Genomic DNA, 20,669 nt, shown 5'->3' with positions numbered 1-20,669 from the left:
TTATCCCTGTACTAGAAGTACAGAGGAGCACCAGTTTCTTGAATGTTTTTAATGGGTTCAAAAGTTTTTATGTAAGGATTTCAACATCACCATTTTGGTATGTTTTAGGTTACAAACTGTGGTATGTACATGACCCCTAAAAATAACAGTCCATTATCTCAATTGGTTGTCAGCAGCAGTTAATAGACCATCAGTGTTACAGTTCAGCATGTTTTACTCTGTCATTATATATTCAGCCTGGGGCGGTTAAAAAAAAAAATCTTTCATGTTATTCTAGGAAGGCTGCCACGCACACACCAACAAGCCTTATCCTGCCCTTTTCCTCTACAACGTCCCTATTTGTATTTCCGTGGTTTTATTAGCCGATGAAGACGTTTGAATTGAAGTTGGCCATCAGAAAAATTACAGAAGACAGGAAATGTCTACTTAAGTACAATTCAATGCGTGGATTATCTGTCCTTCTGCTGTTCTGTTTATACTAAGAGAGTAAATATGCTTAAGCGGTACAAGTGGCTTTGTGTGTGAAGCTGTCACACGAGGGCCCGAGAATTCCAAGTTTAATATATTCCATATGTGGTGTATATGGACAGCACATTTTTTAAATTTTACTGCTCTTATAGCTCTACATCTTCCAATTCTGCCTGAGGATTGCAACTTTATCACTCTAATGATTGGTTCTGCAGAGAGATGTTTAACTTTGGGGCTATACATATACATATGTATACTTTGCATATAAAATCATGACCTTATGTGAAACATACGACATATCATTGACAAAAATGCTATATAGGACGTGAACGACTGTATGAGTGGCAACAGGCATCCGCAACACAAAGTTGCAGACCTGGACAGTAAGAAGGTAATTTTGTTGTGTTAACTTCATCTGATTAGCGGCCAAAAGCTAATTGCTGCCAATTTTAACACAACCGCAGCCGTACTGTTTTTTATTCATGGATGGTGGAGTGTAAACATCCATGCCTGGCGACCGACTGCCTCTTGACACTTAACAAAACTTCAGCGTGCGTCAATGAATAGAACCAGTCAGGGTTCGTGTGCGCATTCTTGCTTTTGTCCGCTTTAGCCTATGTAAATTGAGAAGTGATTGGCAAGGTATTTTTGATCTCATTAATTTGATCACATGAGCTCATATAATAAATCCAAAAACATTGCACATAACACTTTTATACTTTCACAGACTGAAGTGGACACAAATAGTCATCGGAATTAGAATTTTTGTCGCGATTGGTTGCCGTTTTAGACAACTGAACTGACAAACTAAAGCAATATCACGATGCTTTCCTCTCTGCTGTGACGTAGACAGCTGAGATGCAAAAAGTAACAAGCCGTGCTCCAAAAAGGGACGTGCCAATTTGTTGTGAATCTCATCACAAAAATGTCCTTTTAGGGAGGTGAATATTAGTGCTGATATTAATAGGCACTAATGTTAAGAATAATCCAGTGTCCCTATAAATAAGAATTAAACAATGAAGCAAATAGATCTTATTGTATTTATTTACATTGTCAACATGAGCTAAAACTAATACATCAATATCTTAAAAAAAAAAAAAAAAATTAAGGCATCTTATGTACGGTCCTCTGAAACATAGTGAATAGATTGTGATGTGTGTGCTATCGTGGAAGAGTAAACTGAATATCTAGCAGCTCCCTTTTGTGTACGCTGCTTGTTCGTCTCCTTAATTATCTTTCTCACCGACCTCAATTGGGGTCTCCGAACAGGTTTCTTTCCTGCTGCCACTCCTGGGACTCTCCTCAAGATCACCTTATCTTGACCATCTGCTACCTCACAGGTCCAATTGTCAGAGGACGACGAGGATGTGGTGGAGGAAGTGGAGGATGATGAAGATGAGGGTGACGTGGAGGGGGAGGATGAGGAGGACGACGAGGAGATGATGGGAGTGTTTGTAGACGGCCAGGCCCGTGAGGGTATTCCACTTGGAGAGCAGAGTGTGGCGCCGGGGTTGGAGGTAGTGTTCGGGACCCCCCGAATGAGGAGTCTGGAGGTGTGGGGATAGTCTGGGTCTGGCACCCACATGGTGGACCAAGAACCTCTTTTGACACCCTGAGGAGACAAACACCCTCAGAATTAATTCTGCTGCCCCATGCATGCCCAGTCCGTCCCTTGTCAGCGACAGACAATCGGTGTTGAGAACATAATTTTCACGTTGCACACAGGCGCCGCACAGGCGGACATGGAGCCAAATAAAGGAAAAAAAGAAAATACAAACAACGGACACACACACAAAGTGTGGTGCTCAGCAAAATAAAAACTATAGGATACATGTCATTGAGGTCTGTGGGACTGAAAGGTATACAATACTTTTTTATTTATTTGGTGATGTCTCAGGTGTGCGATCACCTGCATGTGACGTAGTACGTGTAAATCCGTTCTCAACACTGTTTGGATGACTTGAACCGACTGGGCGGGCCAGAAATACTGATGAGAATGCAGACGGACTAAAGCACTGACAAATGTCGACCTTTGGTAGTTAGTTATCTGAAAGTAGCGAATAAATCCTCTGCCTGGTTGTGACAGGCTATTTAGCTTTAGAATTGTCTGACCTTTCTTAACAATGTGCAGCTTTTCTTGACAAGTCAGTCCTGAAAATGACCTTGACAGTAAATCTGCCACCAAATATATTTTTCCTCCGTCCTTGACTATTTAGCTCTGGCTGGTACACTGACTTTCCAGTCATCTGGTCTTAATACGGTAATGTTGCTTTATGCCTGCTAGAGGGCATTGGTGGTCATATCAAAATTTGATTGGTTGAAGCAGTTTCATTGCCATTTATTTTGTGTTACAGGGTCTGCAGAATGGATTGTGAATCACTCCAGGCAGACTTCTTTGACTTCGACCTTGCTTGGCAACAAATGATGACTAAAATGTAATTGCTTTAATATAAAATTAAATGGAGGCAGCACAACAATCAGAAAAGCTATGTCCGGTAGCAGACCATTTGGAAGTATTTACGGACAAAGTATAATAAACATTAGTCTGTGATTCAGATTTTTTTAGGGTTGCAGACAAGGCCTTGAAGGCCCTGACAAAACACTACTAATATACAGCCATGGAAAAAATTAAGAGACCATCATATTTTCGTCATTTTAATGTGTCGTGTCACAAAAAGTGTAAATATATATATATATATATATATATATATATATATTTATTTATTTTTTTTCATTTGAATTTAAAGCAGCAATATAGTAAAGAACTTTACACTACCCATAGCGAATAAAAGCGTAAATGTCAAATATCGTTTTACCTCAGCATTTCCCGGTGAAACTCTGCCGGATTGCGCTACTTTGGGAGGCATGTCGATAAAAATTAAAAAAAGCTTGAAAAAGATATTATAGTTCCGGGTGAGAATGTATTTACTCTTATTATTTTTTCATACATGAGTGGCGCTGACGTGCGTCATGACTTGCCTTTGCAAAAGGAGACTAAACATTGACGTCAAAAGGAGCGACGTCCAAATGGTGGCTAACTACAACAAATAAACATAACATAGAGGCACCCTAGAACGCTAAATTGTGCATCGCGTTGCCGTCATTGTGGAAGATGATGATACATTGACTGATAGAAATGTGAATATAAAAACAATAAAAATCCGTTAGAATGTTGGTGCTATTTGGGAAAAACACACGTGCATTTTAAAATCAGGTTTTTATAGACACTGTCTATTAGACAGATAAAATATGGTAATAATAATTCATCAAAACAGCAGATTAGTTTCAGATTCGTAGCTTTAAACCCTCATGAAAATATTAGAAGTAGGCTAGATCGGTTTGTGCACGCCATATCCTAAACATAGACAAGTGTAAACAATTCTATTTAAAATGAAATGCATTGCATTTTGGTGGCTTTTTGGATACAGATACTTGACGTAAAAAGTTTGAGAACCATTACCAAATTATACAGTCTCTCTACAGCCAGCAGAGGGTGCGCCAATTTCTTAAAATGTAATCCTTCCATGGTCAGACTTCCTAAAATCTATATTGCGTCATTCATTTGCCCAATTAGAGTGCGGCAAACCTTTAACAGAGGGAATATTGTATTGCTATAATGACAGAGGAATAACAGCATTCGACATGCCTTTTTCAGCTTGGAGAACTTCATTTAAAGTACAACAAATGGAATACGGTTATGTGAGGTGGCGGAAGGCGACCCCAAGTGGACAAATATAAAACGTGCATCCTCTATCAGCGTGCACTATCTGAGAACACTCGTAACAAAAATCAAGTGTTGAGTCTTGAACAGAGGTGCCCAATGTGGTTTATTTGTTATTAGATCAAGAGATTTCAATAAAAAATGAATAATGGTGTGGACATCATAAATTTACATTTATGGATTTGAAACTTTCCGAACAAAACATACAAATTAAAAGTAGTGCACATTTTTTTAAATTCGAACAGTAATAATTTGTTTTCCATTCAACGTAATCTTGTAACTTTTTTTGTACAATATATAGTTCTCCAAGTCTTTCCAAAATGCAGCACTAATGGGACTGTAAAAAAAAACAACAAATGACACTTACAGGTTCAGCTGGACAAAAATAACTTCTTATCAATGTCCATAAAACATGAAATGTATACGTTATTTGGGTATATGTTATGCAGATTGTTTGAATTTAATTCTCTAACTTTATTTGTAATGAATAGTTTAAAAGCAACAAGCCTCGCTTTACTAAAATTAATATTTCTAAATTTCGCATTCCAGAAACATTTTCCACGTGGGATGATTTTCTTAACCTGAAAATAGATTCTCCAATGTGTTTTTTGGTATTTAAAATATCGATACCGTTCATATGGAGATTATTCATAATCACTTTTATTTTTATTATTATTCATAATCACGGGTTGCTCGTTTTGTTTCTTATTTCATTTATGTCGTGTTTGAAAACAGAGCCGTGACGTCAAACGCCGGAAGTGACGTTCGTGTTGTTGCACGCGCAGTGCATCTGTCATGTGATAGCTGCTGCTGTGCCTACTTCGAGACTCTCAGCGAGTAGCTGTTGCCGACAGTAGCTGCCGACTTTTTGATGAAGTTTAAATACCCCCCAAACTAAATTATATGTGTGTTGGCGCGGACAAACACGGCTGCTTTCTGCGGGAAAACCGGGAAGCCGGAGTGTACCGGACGCTGCCATGGGCTGTTGTTACAGCAGCGACAACGAGTCAGCAGACCAGGTAGTTAGCCGCTTAGCTTGCTAAAACAAGCTCCATAGATTTTAGCTCTGCGATCGCTCGTGCACTCCCTAGTTGATTGTCAGGACAAACGACTGGTGAGTTCCGGGGATGCGTAGTTCTTAAAAGATGGTCATTCCGCTATTTGAGCTTTTAAAAGACTTTTAGCATGCTCAGTAACGGCCTAACTCAGGACAGTGTTTGCTGATCGCTCACGACGGAAAGGAGAACTGCTGAAAGGAGAGAAGAACGCTGTCACGAGTTGCTTGGCTGTGTATGTTAATTAATACTAAAGCAAGTAAAGCTACTCCAAGTGATCATATTGTTATGAGTGAAGCAAGAAGAAACTTTTATTGACTGTCCTTCAAAGCTCACGAGATTCTTTATCGTTCCTGATTTGTGTTGTTCCGTGTGACTCAGTCTTCCTCAAATTTATTTTGAGGAAACGGCATGTTTTTTTTTTTTTTGGTAACATCTTTTTGACTTTATTTTTTCAAATTCTGTGAGTTTTAATTTGGTTTTAGAGCGGGTTTAATGGTGTTGTTAGCTCTTTTTGTTCCTTTGAAAAATGTTCTAAAATGTGATTTTTCAGGTGCAAGATTAAAGGTGGTTAAGTATTGCCTAAGGGATGTAATGAGTCACTAAAGTCCCAATTCGATTTTGAGTTCCCGATTTTGATGAAACTTTTTTCTTTTTTTTTTTCAAAATGAATACTGGTATATTATTTTATTACCAAAATCAGTTTTTATTTTAACATCTGCATTTAGTCCTTGTTACAAGATTTAGATTTTTTACGCTGCGATTACATTTGATTTTAATTGTTTTGGTTGTGATACGATTTGTTGCTGATTTGATTACTTTTATATCTATCAATAAGTGAATGCAAGTGGAATATCATCTCACATTTTTCTGGTATTGGATCAGAAGTGAAAAACCCAACAACTAAAAAAAAATCTCATAACTAAAGCCATGGATTTAAGAAGTATCTTCTTTGTCATTGTTGTTATTGCAACCTGGTTCATATTTTACCTTATAAGCCCCCAAGAACTTAAGCAGTCAATCAAGTTCTCAACTGTGGTTAAATTAATCTGCATTTAGATTCTTTTTCTTGTTATATTGCAGCAAGCAGAGGTTGAAAGACATAACAAATCGATGTTGGCAAACAAAATGAGGACTCATACAAAGTACAGATATGTTTTCATATTTAGAGTTTACAATAAAAAGTACAAATCTGAAGAAAGAAAATCGAAGTACAGCCCTCTCCAGCACTGTTTTCTAATGCTGTACTGTTTTGAACAACTTTTATCGTGGTTTTGGCCTTTTACCCTACCTACATAAGAAAAATCTCACTGTAAACCAGATAAAAGTGCAAAAAGTACATACTTATACTTAAGTAATGATGATTAAGTCTCAATTTAATGACCAATTTGCTCAAGAGTGAAATCTGTTTAAATTGAACCCCATAAAGATTTACTCACAGAAATGGAGGAAAACTTCATAATGATCTTAATTTTTTCAGTGAAATGGGATCATTTCCACTTTCACTCCTGATGAGCTCTCATAATGCTCAGGAAATACTGGTTTAGGTGACAGTGAACATTGCAGCTTTAATATACTAGCAGCATTTTTTTCTTAAGATCATACAGTGAACAATTGTTCATGATTAGTGATTTTTTTTCCATTATTGAAGGATAATGAACGCAAGCCTCTGATCACCCATCCGAACCCTGTCAGCAAACCTCCAAATGGCACGGACTGGATCACTCCTACGGTCCCCTCAGCCCGAACAGACGAACAGGCCTTACTCACATCCATCCTCACCAAAACGGCACAGTAAGATTGTCATCCACTCAACAGGCCGACGCAGTCCGATAACCAATGAAGTCCATAAACATTCTTGTTTGTTGCGCAGGAATATCATCGACGTGTCGGCAGCTGATTCTGTCATGATGGAGCAGCATGAATATATGGACAAAGCTCGGCAATATAGGTATAATTCAAGCTTGTCTTAGGGTTGTCCTGTTTGGAAATACATTTCTCCGATCATGCTTAATTCACGCATTGAAGACTAATTTGACAATATGAAAATTCTTCTTCGAGAGAAGTGCTATCTGGCTGGTGAGCAAAAAATGTATGTATATGTATAAGGGCCGCACATGCGCATTAGTGCTAATCTGGGTCATCCTTGATGTAAAACAGAAGCAGCATTGTGGGTACCTTAACTGAGTGAGGACCATGTTAGCGTTGGCAACAGAGTCTGAAAGTCCGGGCTTCTTTCACAAAATTATTAAATACAATGTCAACCTCCCCTTCATAGCAGCACAGCAGTGATATACGAGCATCTTGAATGTATCGATCAAATTATGCATACTAGAGGAACAAAACAAAACGTTTTGGATAAAGGTTAATTAAAAACAAATCTAAAAACCAATACTAGTGTTTATTTTAATTTACTTTAGCACAGTGCGGTTCCCTAATTTTAGTCATATTTTGGACGTGAGAACGATAGGGTGCCCAGGCTGTAGTACACACTAACACAAAATGTAAAAGACTAACCCACATGCCACCCTCAATACAAATTTTAATTTAATGACCATTTACGTGCAGTATTTATTTCTAATCTTTAACTGCAGTTTTAATGTTCAAACTGCATAATGTTACAGAGGCTTATAATAATATTAAATCTACTTTTTAGGAATATAACCTCATTCTCAGTTTCATTTTTCTACTTTGCATCTTTATTTTAATGTTAGTTATAATGTCAGTACTTGGAGAGCTCAGAATTTTTTTAGATTTAAGAACCACTGGCTGAATGTTACTCTTAAAAGTTGTTCTCTATCAGACTCTTGCTCCACCCCTCACTAATATTTGAAAACAGCGCTCAAAGTGGGTGAAGAGTATTGCGCTTGTGAGGGACGAGAGGCTTGGACATTGTCTGACTAAACAATACTACATAAGGCTAAATTAATTTGTAGCTGGTTTATTACCAAGATGACAAGTACAATATATGCCCGTGACCATAATGACATCATACAGTGCTTCTAAATTTTGCTCAGTGTAGCACTACAAGTGGCTATAGTTTGTAGGGCTTTAGTGATATTTGTTTCCTCTTGAAGTCTCTTCATTTTAGTTTGAACACGCCGAAACTTTCTAGCAGTATAAAGAATATATATTTTAGCCAAATATTTGATTATAGATTTTTCAGTAAGATACTAAAATATGAAATGCCTGCATCCCAACAACTCCCCTGTTATATTGTCATATTTGTATTGTTTAATTAAACCCTTCTTTCAGGTCACCAGGGATTTCCCACAAAAAAAAAAATCCTCCTCTGTATAACAAAGTTGCCCCACAAATGACGTCATTGATTAACAAAAATTCTCCTCAAGAAAAATAGTTATGTTAAGTCTGTTTGTTTGTTTCTCCTCTCAGCACAAAGCTTGCTGTTTTGAGCAGCAGTATGCCCCAGAAGAGAGCCCTGGCACTCCCCTCCCTCACAAGCCAGCCGCACCAAGTGCTTGCCAGCGACCTGGTGCCATACTCGGATGTTCAGCAGGTAGTCACACACGATGCATTTTTACACCTATTAATTAACTTCTCACTTGGATGTGTCATGTGTCATGCTTCCGAAATGTTGCACGTGATTGAATGTGAAACCAAAAACAACTTGAGATGCTTTGCTTGTTTTGTTGGGTGCCTCTAAGAAAGATAAGAATAATGCCCTCGTCGTCTGCTTATTCTTTTCAGGTATCCAAGATAGCAGCTTATGCCTACAGTGCAATCTCTCAAATCAAAGTAGATGCTAAAGAAGAACTAGTGGTCCAGTTTGCCATTCCTTGATCCGACAACTCTGGGCTGCGTATCGCTCCTCCCATCATTTGAGTCTGTCCCTGTCACGCCTGCAACCTCACCCTTCTCTCCACTCATTTCTCAAATTGTGCTTCTTGGCTATGGCTCTAAATGCAGCGTAGACACAGAGCACCACAATGTTCATCTCGTCACACTGTAGAAAATCAAAGAAGAGTGAGAAGTTGTTCTGCCATAGAAAACCAACGGATCTGTCAACTTGCATCTTGAAAATTGGCCCCCCGTGAATCACAGCTCAAGCCAAAATAAAATTTGCAAGTACGTCATTGATCCTGCTCGCTGTTCTTCGTTGTGACTAATTTAATTTTGTTTTACAGTGATGCATTTTGGATATCCATTTGATGAATTAGGTATTACTTTATACAAAATGGGACAGGCTGTTAATGGTAACCATTTCAACTCGAGGACACACTGCTCAGTACATGCATTTCTGTGACTGGCCATTATTTTGTCTGTTTCCACGATTGAGGATGTAATAGCATTCACGGTGCTTAAATTCTATATAGATTCTAATCCCATAAAACCTGTATAGCACTGGAGGCCTACGTTTGGGGGTGGGAGGCAGGGGGGAAGGGCACTGATTTCAGTGGGTGATATAGGGACAGATGTATGTCCCTGATGTGTGTATTATCTTTTTGCCTTCTTTGTACAGAATTTTCTGGCTAATTCTAAAGCTGAAGATGATTGTAGAAGGCGATTTAGTGGGAAGCTCACAATTGGCTGTGATCTGAGGTGATGACAACCATTTTTCTGAAAACCAACAACACTTTGAGGGCTGTTAGTCAGCGTTCAAACAAAGCGTTTTTGCTGCCGATTGTAATATGAGTGATTTGTTCGTATTAATTGAAAACTAACCATTGTAGCAGTGTGGTGAGAGCGTTAACAATCCATTGTACCACAACAGATCAAAGGATCCAAGAGCTTTTTGAGATTTATTTATTTTGTGTTTTTAAACATACTGCTCTTCAGAGGAGAGAGCAAGAAAGCGTGCAGGGAGCACAGTGCTGTTGGGAATTTCTAGACAAGGCTGCCAGGGGAAGAGGCCCTGCACTCCCGTCAAGGAAAATGTATTAATAGTAGAATTGTGTCCAAATATGTTAAACTCATCTGAGTATTTAATACAACAAATAGGAAGTTTAAGAACTGGTCACGTAGGAACGGCAGCACTGGGTTGTACCTCTGTCACCCGTTAGATCTGGAAGTCAGGCGACCCCCTCTCGTGATATAATCGGTTATAAAGTGCCTGCGTACTGTAATGTCATTTGGACTCGACATCTGTAAACATTCCAAGAACCGGAGTGTGAAAATTCTACTGTGGATACTTTGCCCTGACAAGTCTGCAGAACCCTCCCGCGGGGGCCTCGTCTAGGAGTTCCTAACAGTTAGATGCTCAAAAGGGATCTCGTGCAAGGCTGTGATTAGTTTAGCCGTGCATTTGAGCTTTTTGCAATGGGTTCTTGGCATTTTTTCTTTTCAGTTTTTGTTTTGTTTCTCGAATATGAAATACTACCTGAAATATATTTGTAATATCTTCGGCTAGTACACAAAAATTGTTGACCCTTTTTTTTTGTTTATTAATTCATTAAAAACTTTCAACAGCTATTGAGTTTGGAGTTTTCAATGTATTATTAATGGATTACAAAATGTCTCTTTTGGATTTTGAACTTTCTAATGAAATGCGCGCACTGGTTAAATACAGGCCAGTATTCAATTGCAAAGACTCATTCCTAACGTCAATTTTAGAGCAGATATGACATGATGCCTGAAGAAAAAATATGCAATGTCAAAGCAAGTCGAACTATTGGGCAAACGGCCTTGATGCGACAAAAACAATTAAAGCAATTTCAATAAATAATGAATAGAAATATTGATGTTGAACAAGCAGCTTTTTTCTCTTAAAGTGGTATCGCCTTGCACACCAGGGTGGAAAATGAACTTGATCTTCATTCAGAAACTTGTTGCAATGCTACCTGGTTATGCTTTCCATGCTTTCTGTTATGGATTCGTTTATCAAGCTTCAAATATATCACTCACTGTAGCTACATTTTTCAAAGAACAGTTTTGTGTTCTACTTGGAGGAAAAAAGTCCAAATTAGGCCTTTTTTTTGCCCTGTTAGTTTCAACAACATTGCCATGAAGATAGAAATCCTGTCGTTTGGGCAATTTACACAAAAACACAGTTTGTGTTCTTGAGGGCCAAGAAAATGCGTGGCGATTACAAAGAGCTCACTTTATCTAAATTTGTGATGAGGTTGAATGAATGGTTTAGCCAGGAAGTGGCGGATGTTCTAGTGAAAGTCATCAACAGCTGCAAGGAGCCACTTTGAAACTTCCCAACTGAATTTCTCTATAAAGGCCACGGACCTCTGGTTGGGTCTTGTGATTGCATCTGATATTGAGATAAAAATAAATCAGGCAGTGATAAAGGTTTTTAGAAAGATTTTAGTGGTACATTATTTGGGAAAGACATACATAGAACATTTCCCCTGATTAAGTGAACAGTATTAAGTTTTCTTCAACAGTAGCAACTTTGATGAAAAACATGTCACACCGCAGTGTACAGCTGTCAAATAAAAATATGAGTTAACCTTATGAAGTACAAGAGGAGTCTTGGGAGAATGGCCTGAAGAGCATGAAAGAAGAGAAGACCATAAGAAAAGAACCGACTAATCATAGCTGACCTATTTTCTGGGTTTGGTCATGTGACGTTTATAAGCAAGCTCCTGAAACTGGGATATTTGTTTCATATACATCACATATCCACATGGAACAATTCATAAACAGTAGAACATTTACAAATGATATTCACGGTGTAGCGCCGATTGCTTGAAGACAGATGGGATAGGCTGCAGCTCGTCCGTAACCCTCGTGATGATAAGCGCTCAGATAATAGATGGATGGATGTCATGAAAAATGCATACACACGGCATAAAACAAACAACGCATTTGAAAATCATGGATATTTTTCTAGAGCTGAAAAACGTGAAAATTGCAAATCCATTGGTGTTTCTGAAAAACGTGAGAATAACAAATATATTTGTGGATCTTAAAAACATGAGAAAATCAAGGATATATTTGTGAAAATGGAAACAAACACGTGGAAATCACTTTTGTATTTGAGAGAATGACTTTGAGACAAATCTCTCCCTCTCCCTCCTACATCTTTTAATAAGGTCTTGTGAAAGGTCAATATCAGGTACGACTTTGAACAGAGTCACTGAAGTGTTTCCTTATTTCGTTTGCCTGGGTTGCCATATCTGTGCCAAGACTCGCTCCTGAGGGGTCACAACACTGAAGTCCATCGTCTTTAATGCACGTAGAGTAGATATGACGTGTTTCCTTAACAACAAAAATACATAAAAGTAGTTAGGTGAAAATAAATTAACTTAACATACACCTCAGATATATATAGGAACAATTCACAAGAATAAACTGTTCAATGATAATAAAATAATAATAAAATACAGATGCGGCGTTAATAGGAACTTGATCTACATTTAGACATTTGGAGATAGGTTACACAAAACATGCTTGCCAATACCGATGATGCATATAACATGCCTTTCCTCAGCATTGATTCACAAATCAACCTTAAATAAATCACTCAATGTAAACTATTATTATTGTTCTACCCTGTATAAGTTAACGGAATGTGGAATATGGATTTATTATTATTAGTTTTAACCTGTAGGTCTTGTTTGTTTCAATGACATTTCCATGAAGGGTGTATGTATCGATCTCTCTCTCTCTCTCTCTCTCTCCTTCGGACATGCCACGAAAGACTTTCCCCGCCTCACGTTTTTTCGGCTGGCGTGCCTTTCAAAAACAAGAGCGAAGCTCATTCAACTTCCTGCCTTCTATCCAATCATAGTAGTTTATTTTGCGTCGCGTCATTCAGCGAAATATGATTGGTTTAACGATTATCTGCCTGTTTTGGACATTTGTATGGCTCCACCAGACCGTTGAACTCATGTCAGTGCTTTTCGTCAAAGTGTGCAGTCGTCTTTTACCTTGATTTTATTTATTTGGGTAAGTCTGCTTTAACAACAATACTTCCAAGCGCTCACAATATCTCTTCTACACGCTTACAACATCTACACTTAGCCAGTATCGTTGAACGGAGATATTTATCATGCTAGCATAATGTTGACAGAAAACAACCATCTTGTCGTGGACGCGTGTGCGTGTTTATTTCCGAAACAGATAAACAGTTAAAAATATTGCTTCTTTCTCCCGACAGGATTAAAAGGAAAGGTCAGCCGAGATGGCACTCGCTAATTTGGGCGTTAAGGCTCTACTTTGCTGGGTAGGTTAACGCCGTCGAGATTTTAATATTTAAACTATTAGGCTTTGACCTAACCTCCTCATGCTACCTTTTCAGGTCAACAATATTATTTTGGCCCACCGAGAAATTAACATCGACGAGTTACAAGATGGGGAGTTCCTGCTTCGTGTTGTTTGCAAGTTGTGAGTACATTTGCAGTAATGTTCATTCGGGACATAGCCGCTGTCATTTACTCTTGTTTTTCTTCCGTTTAATTTCAGGAAAAATGAGCCAAACCCTCCTTTAATTGAAACAGCTGAGGAACGTTTTAAAGCCATTGCAAGATTTGTGGACCGTGAGTTTCTGACACACATTTCTGGGCATGTTTTTTTTCTCTCTCTCAATGCAAAAGTGTTTTTCAGGGGGTCCATTTCACAAAGCAGGTTCAACAAACTCTGAGTCTAATCCTGAACTCAGTTATCTACTTTTTGAAATAGAAAAATCAAAGTTTCCGGTTCCAGAACAGATGTTTTGAATCAGTTTATCATCTGAGTGTCTAAACTGGGGGTGGAAATGTATGGGACACGATTTTTCCAAATTTTAATATGTACTAAACAATTAAATAACCCTTTCCTAATGAACGGTTTCTCCAATTTATACACATTATCTTGGATTCAGCTTTACACTTTGAAAATCATCCGGGCGGGGCCAGCATGACTGTAATCTTGAAGAAGGCGGATATGGAATCATTGAGCCACATCTGACTTTCTGGCATGGAAGCATGCTTGTTTTTCTCCCTTCTGATTCATTTAATTGAACAATAAAAATGGCGTGACCAATACTTAGCGATAGCTGGTCATTTCCATCTTACAAGACTTAAAGACTGTACTCCCAGAGTTTCACCAGCATGTCAAGTGCCCAACGAGGGGAGACAACACTCTCGACCATGTGTACTCGAACATCAAGCACGCATACAGGGCCCTCCCACTCGCCCCCCTCGCCCAGTCAGACCACCTGTCCTTGCAGCTTGCACCTGCGTACACCCCTCTCAGGCGCAGATTCAGGCCCACCACAAAGACTGTGAAAACCTGGCATGACGACACCATGAGTGAATTACAGGACTGCTTTCAAGACACAAACTGGGACCTCTTTGATCATCAGGACCTTGATGTCTACACACATTGTGTACTGGACTACATCAAGTTCTGCATGGATACTGTGTCCCTACACAGGACTATACGGACCTTCCCAAATGCGAAGCCCTGGATGTCCAGCAGGGTTCGCGCTCTCCTCAAGGCCCGGGACGCTGCCTTAAGGTCAGGCGACAAAGCCCAGTACAGGGTGGCTCGTGCTGACCTGAGCAAAGGCATCAAGCTAGCCAAGGCAATCTACAAGGGGAGGCTGGAGGCCCACCTTGCCAGTAACAGACCACGGGAGGTGTGGCAGGGTCTACGGAGCATCACCAACTTCCGTGGCGGCAGCACGACCTCTGTAGACCCGAGTGCATCGCTGGCAGAGGAGCTTAACTGCTTCTTCGCTCGCTTTGACTCGCCCCAACCGTCACACCCCCGCACTTCATGCTCCAACTCCCCCCCACTCATCGTAGAGGAACACGATGTGAGGCGCGCGCTCCTGGCGGTTAACCCCAGGAAAGCTACTGGACCCGACGGAATACCAGGCAAGGTCCTCAGAGCATGTGCCCACCAACTGGCACATGTTTTCTGCAGGATCTTCAACCGCTCCCTGGCTCAAGCAGTCATCCCCTCCTGCTTGAAAACTTCCACCATTATTCCTGTCCCCAAAAAGTCACCAGCCGTCCACCTGAATGACTACCGTCCTGTTGCTCTCACACCAGTCATCATGAAGTGCTTCGAGAGGCTGGTTCTCCAGCACATCAGGGACTGCCTTCCTCCCACTCTGGACCCCTACCAGTTTGCATACCGGGCTAACAGATCCACTGAGGACGCCATCGACACTGCTCTGCATGTTGTGCTGGGCCACCTGGAACAACAGCAGAGCTATGCAAGGATGCTCTTTGTGGACTACAGCTCGGCATTCAACACGATCATCCCAGACATCCTCGTCGCCAAACTGGACATTCTCGGCCTCCCTGCCCTCACACGCATCTGGATTAAGGACTTTCTGACCAACAGACCCCAGACTGTGTTGCTCGGCCCCTACACGTCCTCCACCCGCATGCTGAGCACCGGTTCCCCTCAAGGATGCGTGCTGAGCCCTCTCCTGTACGCCCTCTACACCTACGACTGCAGCCCGGCCCACGGCAACAACACCATCGTCAAGTTTGCTGACGACACAACAGTGGTCGGTCTGATCTCGGAAGGTGACGAGACAGCCTACAGAGAGGAGGTAAAGAGACTGACAGCTTGGTGCAAGGACAACAGACTGCACCTTAACACTGCAAAAACAAAGGAGATTGTCGTCGACTTCAGGAGGAACAAGATGGTGCCGCCCCCCCTCTGCATCGAAGGCGTGTGTGTGGAGAGGGTCCACACGTTCAAGTTCCTGGGAGTACAGATCTCCGATGACCTTTCTTGGAGTCACAACACCACAGCAGTGGTAAAGAAGGTCCGCCAACGTCTGCACTTCCTGAGAGTCCTCAGGAAATTCAACCTGGACAGGGAGCTGCTGCTGGCCTTCTACCACTCGTCCATTGAGAGCCTGCTGACGTACTGTGTCTCCACCTGGTACAGCGGCTGCACTGAGGCGGACAGAGTGAGGCTCCAGAGGACAGTCAAAACAGCGCAAAGGATTATTGGCTGCCCTCTCCCCTCACTATCGGACATCTACACCGCCCGGTGCCTCAGAAGGGCTCTCAACATCGTCAAAGACAATACCCACCCAAACTCACACCTGTTCGACCTGATGCCCTCTGGCAGGCGCTACAGATGCATCAAATCGAGGACCAATAGACTGAGAAACAGTTTCTTCCCGAGAGCCATCTCCATTCTGAACTCTCACACACACACGAGAACACCCTTACCTTGCAGAACAGCATTGTGATGTGTTTTTATATACACTATTCAGTACTAAATTCCATTGCACTCTCTTATTTATTTATCTAATTTATATATTGTCTGTATTATTGTTGTATTGCACTGGAGAGGGGAGCCCTCTAATCTCGTTGCACATTTGAGTACAATGACAATAAAGGGATTTCTAATTCTAATTGGGTGGACCCAGTTCATGAAATTGAGTTTTCCGCATCTTTTTTGCAGCCTTTAGTTTTTACCAAATTTGTACTTGTACTCTTTCTTTGATTCATTATCTGAGCCGCTTCTCCTCACGAGGGTCGCGGGCATGCTGTAGCCTTTCTCAGCCGTTTCGGGCAGAAGGCGAGGTTCACCCCGGATTGGTTGCCAACCAATCGCAGGGCACAGAAAGATGGGAAGTGGAGGGCAGTTTTTTTTTTCACTTACTAGAATTTGAAATATGAATGCGTTTACATGGAGAGTTTGAACACATTTTATAGAATAAGTGCAACACCGCTGCAGTTGCTATATATCTGCTCATTTATGCTAGGAATGGATTTACTATTCATATAATCTGCTTCACCATGTGAGGGAGCCATGATGGGAATGCGTGAACCAACCATGTTGGCAATCACAATTGCAGGCAATTAAATTGAATTAATCTGAAAGTATGTTTGTATGGATGAAAATAATTGTAAAATTTTCAGTTGTACCTTCATATTGGAGACTATGTTTCAATTTCTATTCTCTTATCTGAAAACGCTTATTTACCGCAATACCTTTTTGTTCTATAGGGGATTGCAGATTTAATCCAACCAAAGGCACATCAATATCCTGGGACAACATACGAAATGGAATTAACCTGACTTTGGAAATTGCAAAGGTACATGTGGGGAATGTTTGTTTGCATCCTGTTGGATGTGATGTTGTTATTCTTGCTGTCTTGCATTGTGTTTTGTTTGCGCGGTTTTAAAACTCAACAATGACATGCTTCTATTGTGCAGTATTGTGAATCTTCTGGGCAAAACACAAGGTAATGGGGAATGTCTGACCTGCTCTTTTTATTCACAGGTGCTTTTGTTGCTGGTTTACCATGACATGATGAATGAACGTAGCACCCTTAATACTTTGGACACGGAAGTGGAGGTAAGCAGGCAGAATTATTTTTGTTAAAACACTGGGAATATGATGTGTTAATGTGTTTTTCTTCTCATTCCTTCTGTACCAAAATAATCATATTTACATTCTTGTTTGTCAGAGGGAGATTGCAAATCTGACTCTTACTTTTGTGATGGTGAGCAATGGCAGTGTTTATCTGAGTAATGGCCTTGATGCCTACTTGGCAAAGAAATGTGAGTCTCGCATCCATTTCTGCATTTCTTTGGCATTTGACTTGTGCTTTCAGACGTTGGACCCACTTTGCAGCTGATTCAGATGTTTGTCTTCATCCTTCAGATTTGCCAGTGCCGCATGAAATATTGGGGCGAACGGCGAGCAGCTCTACTTCCAGTGTGTCAACATTCTCTTCACTCACAGATGATGACTCCCCTGTGTTCCATTGTACAAAGAAAATCTCGTTTGTGGATATGCATACCGTGTCGTCATCTTCTGTCAGGTATCACTATCACTGACTTTTATAAATATTTATTTATTGCTGGTGTTGTGCCCAAACCTATGGTGACATAATTGGTGAATTCAATTTTTTTTTCCACCTACAAATGTGTACTTCAGTCCCCATCTGGGTCTCTTATTTTAGACAGCTCCCACTGGTCAACAGCACATTTTCATCGGAGGTGAATATATTTTTGGTGCAGATTTTAAAAAATTCCTCGTGTTACAAGTTCTTAAACCGCTGTTACCACCACTCCTACTAATGTTACTTAAAGAACAAAATTAGCCGGTAGTTGGCTGCGTTTCTGTAAAGTCTGCTTTTCCAATACTAGTACTGACTTCTTTTTGCTGCTTGGAGTGATGTTGCGTTAAATGAGCCTGGGTGTTTGTTGTGTTTCTAAAGCATCTCAAATAGACAAGAGTTGGACCAAAATATTTAATTATGCAAAAAAATAGCCGGACTCTGAACCTGCGATGGATGTTGGTTTACTATCCAGTGTGTCTTTTTTGGTGACTTGAATGAAGATCACAAATGACACAGTTCTAGTTTTTTTTTTTTTTTTTTTAATTTTTATTATTTATTTATTGATAAACTGTTTGTCTATTACACTCAGACTAGGTCCAATTGATCCCAGTGTTCCGTTTTGATTAAAAAAAAAAGGGGCCAATGGCTTTTATGAGCGAATTAGACTTAAAAGATTGTAATTATTATTTTGTTTTTCTTGTTTATTTATTTTCACAGCAAATCTCCTCTTCAGGATATTATGAACACTCCCAAATTCCAGTTGAGGAAGATTCAGCGGGAGATGATCAAAGAGCGAGATCATCGGGATAGACTCGAGCGAGAGATCGCCTGCAAGATTAGCGTCATAGCTCAAAGAGGTGCTGAACTTTTTTTAACTTATTTTAATTCAATTCCACATTGCAGTGTAGTACAATGCAAATTTCAGATTGCAAAGGCCGCAGTATGAAAAAAAAAACATCTGCTTTTTTCCGTTCTTATTTTTTTTTTTCTTTAAATGTTAGTTAGTCGCAAAGAGACCGTGAGTTACATGGTTGCCTTTGCAAAAAAAGTGTACATTTATTTGACATGCTATATGCTTCTTAATCTATCAAATACGGTAGTCTATATCTTGTTTGAAAATAAAATGGATTGCGTTCAATAAAAAAACATATTCCCAACTATAAATTATAAGTATCGTATATAAAATATTTACTCAAGTGTTTATTTAATGCTTTTTTAAGAACTTTTTTTCGAGCTATAATCTCAATACAGTGATTATTTTGGCTGACTGTTACCATGCAAAATCTAATACTGCACCATGCCTTTGTCAGAATAAATTGTCCATAGGTGTGAGTCTTAATGGTTGAGTACAGTTCAATGTCAGCTGGTCTCGGCTCCCGTTTACATAGGCCCGTCGTTGGAATTAGATGCCAAAGAAGGACAAGTGACAAAGAAAATGAAAGAGTAAGTGCACATGGAGTCTAATGCATGCTTTCCCTTTCATCATGTTTTTTTTGTCACTTTTTTTCCCCCTTAGAATCTCATGTTAACCAATTGCAGTATCGCCTGGACAAGATGAAAAGGGAGCAGAGTGACCAAGAGCTTACTACCAGGGAACAAATCAATGAACTTGAGACAAAGAATAACTCGTAAGACCAGCTTCCCTCACTCAATGTCATTATAATCCCGGTACAGAATCGTAGTGAATGAGATGCTTGGTTACTTTATTTTTTTAAACAATGGTCTTGTTTGTAAAAGTATTATTTTCACAAGGTGATATTTTCATGTTTCTGCCCAAAATGCTCTACTGTAATTGATCAACAACATGCTGTAATTGTAATTTATAGAATGCTTAACAAATGTATTAGACCAGCTGTTCTAAAAATGACAAGATCACCCGGCATCATGAGTTGATAATCACTAAAAACCAAAATATCTGTTCAGGAGGGCAATTAAATGACATCTGACATCTTGATATTGACATGTTGGTTATGAATTCCCTCGTGTAGTTTACGTGCCCTGTGATTGGCTGTTGACCTGTACAAGGTGTGCCCCACCCAATGATCAGGCCACAGTTTCTGACTAATATATCCAGAATTCTGAGCAATGACAAAGATTTCATACTTTTTTACTGCCACTATCCACGTAAGCCCTGTAATGTAAAGAGACAAGTTATTTTCATGATCGATATTTGTCTTCCCCCAAAACGGTACTTAACTGGGTTGTTACTCACTATTCGTACTTTTGTTTCTTTTAGATTACGACTGCGACTCGGTGCAATTCTGAAAGAAAACAAAGACTGTAAAAGTAACTTTTCACTGATGGACCGAAAAGTGAATGAACTTGAAGACGAGAACGGTGTCCTCTCTTCTCAGGTATGAACACTTGGTCAAAGCTCCTCAGAGACACTGTTCATTCAGTCTCAAGACACATTTTTGTTCAATTCTAAAGTGTGCACTTAAATATTGCTCTTGGAATAAAAATACCATTGAAAAGTAAAATAATCTACTATTTAAATGTTTTTAAAATGAATGAAGATCACACATTTGTGTTTTCCTCAAAGTGCCCCGGTGAGCTCTTGTTTTTTTTTTTTTTTTTTTTTTTAAGGCTTTTTAGATATTAAATTCAAACTCGACAGCTACCCCCAGGTCTTCCTGAGTGAGTGATTTTTTTTTTTGACCAGTTAGTGCATTCTCCAACTCCAAATAAAGATATTATCTTTAGTCAG

At 39.8% G+C, this 20,669-nt stretch overlaps 2 protein-coding genes across 7 annotated transcripts in view; both read left to right on the top strand.

The window, feature by feature from the left end:
* The first annotated feature begins 4,946 nt into the window (after positions 1–4,946).
* Positions 4,947–10,674, top strand: lamtor1 (late endosomal/lysosomal adaptor, MAPK and MTOR activator 1). Its single transcript, XM_088301441.1, has 5 exons — positions 4,947–5,208; positions 6,896–7,038; positions 7,118–7,195; positions 8,638–8,761; positions 8,953–10,674. The coding sequence occupies exons 1-5, from the start codon at positions 5,167–5,169 to the stop codon at positions 9,043–9,045; spliced, it is 480 nt and encodes a 159-aa protein (XP_088157567.1). The 5' UTR covers positions 4,947–5,166; the 3' UTR covers positions 9,046–10,674.
* A 2,270-nt stretch (positions 10,675–12,944) lies between these two features.
* LOC148333685 (uncharacterized) overlaps positions 12,945–20,669 on the top strand; it is a 42,600-nt gene continuing 34,875 nt past the window's right edge. For 2 of the 6 annotated variants that reach the window (XM_088301501.1, XM_088301499.1), the window contains exons 1-11: positions 12,953–13,101; positions 13,313–13,378; positions 13,454–13,539; positions 13,618–13,691; positions 17,121–17,209; positions 17,398–17,472; positions 17,585–17,678; positions 17,761–17,941; positions 18,680–18,819; positions 19,479–19,590; positions 20,199–20,316. In XM_088301501.1, coding sequence (XP_088157627.1) covers positions 13,337–13,378; positions 13,454–13,539; positions 13,618–13,691; positions 17,121–17,209; positions 17,398–17,472; positions 17,585–17,678; positions 17,761–17,941; positions 18,680–18,819; positions 19,479–19,590; positions 20,199–20,316 — 1,011 coding nt within the window. In that variant the 5' untranslated portion in view covers positions 12,953–13,101; positions 13,313–13,336. Of the gene's footprint in view, positions 13,102–13,312; positions 13,379–13,453; positions 13,540–13,617; positions 13,692–17,120; positions 17,210–17,397; positions 17,473–17,584; positions 17,679–17,760; positions 17,942–18,679; positions 18,820–19,350; positions 19,406–19,478; positions 19,591–20,198; positions 20,317–20,669 lie in introns of those variants that run through there. The other 4 variants (XM_088301500.1, XM_088301502.1, XM_088301505.1 and 1 more) reach the window with 4 other exon arrangements.

Source organism: Idiotropiscis lumnitzeri, chromosome 7, assembly GCF_059441095.1.
Source record: "Idiotropiscis lumnitzeri isolate Australia: NSW breed Sydney's pygmy pipehorse chromosome 7, RoL_Ilum_1.0, whole genome shotgun sequence".
Taxonomy (NCBI): Eukaryota; Metazoa; Chordata; class Actinopteri; order Syngnathiformes; family Syngnathidae; genus Idiotropiscis; species Idiotropiscis lumnitzeri.
Note: the sequence above shows the minus strand (reverse complement) of the source record. Positions and strands in the feature narration are given on the sequence as shown.

Excerpts from the sequence above, each read along its gene's own strand:
- lamtor1 (XM_088301441.1), top strand. The coding sequence starts at position 5,167 with ATGGGCTGTTGTTACAGCAGCGACAACGAGTCAGCAGACCAG. Across the intron at positions 7,039-7,117 it reads ATCCTCACCAAAACGGCACA|GAATATCATCGACGTGTCGG; the intron begins GTAAGATTGTCA and ends TTTGTTGCGCAG. Across the intron at positions 7,196-8,637 it reads GACAAAGCTCGGCAATATAG|CACAAAGCTTGCTGTTTTGA; the intron begins GTATAATTCAAG and ends TTCTCCTCTCAG.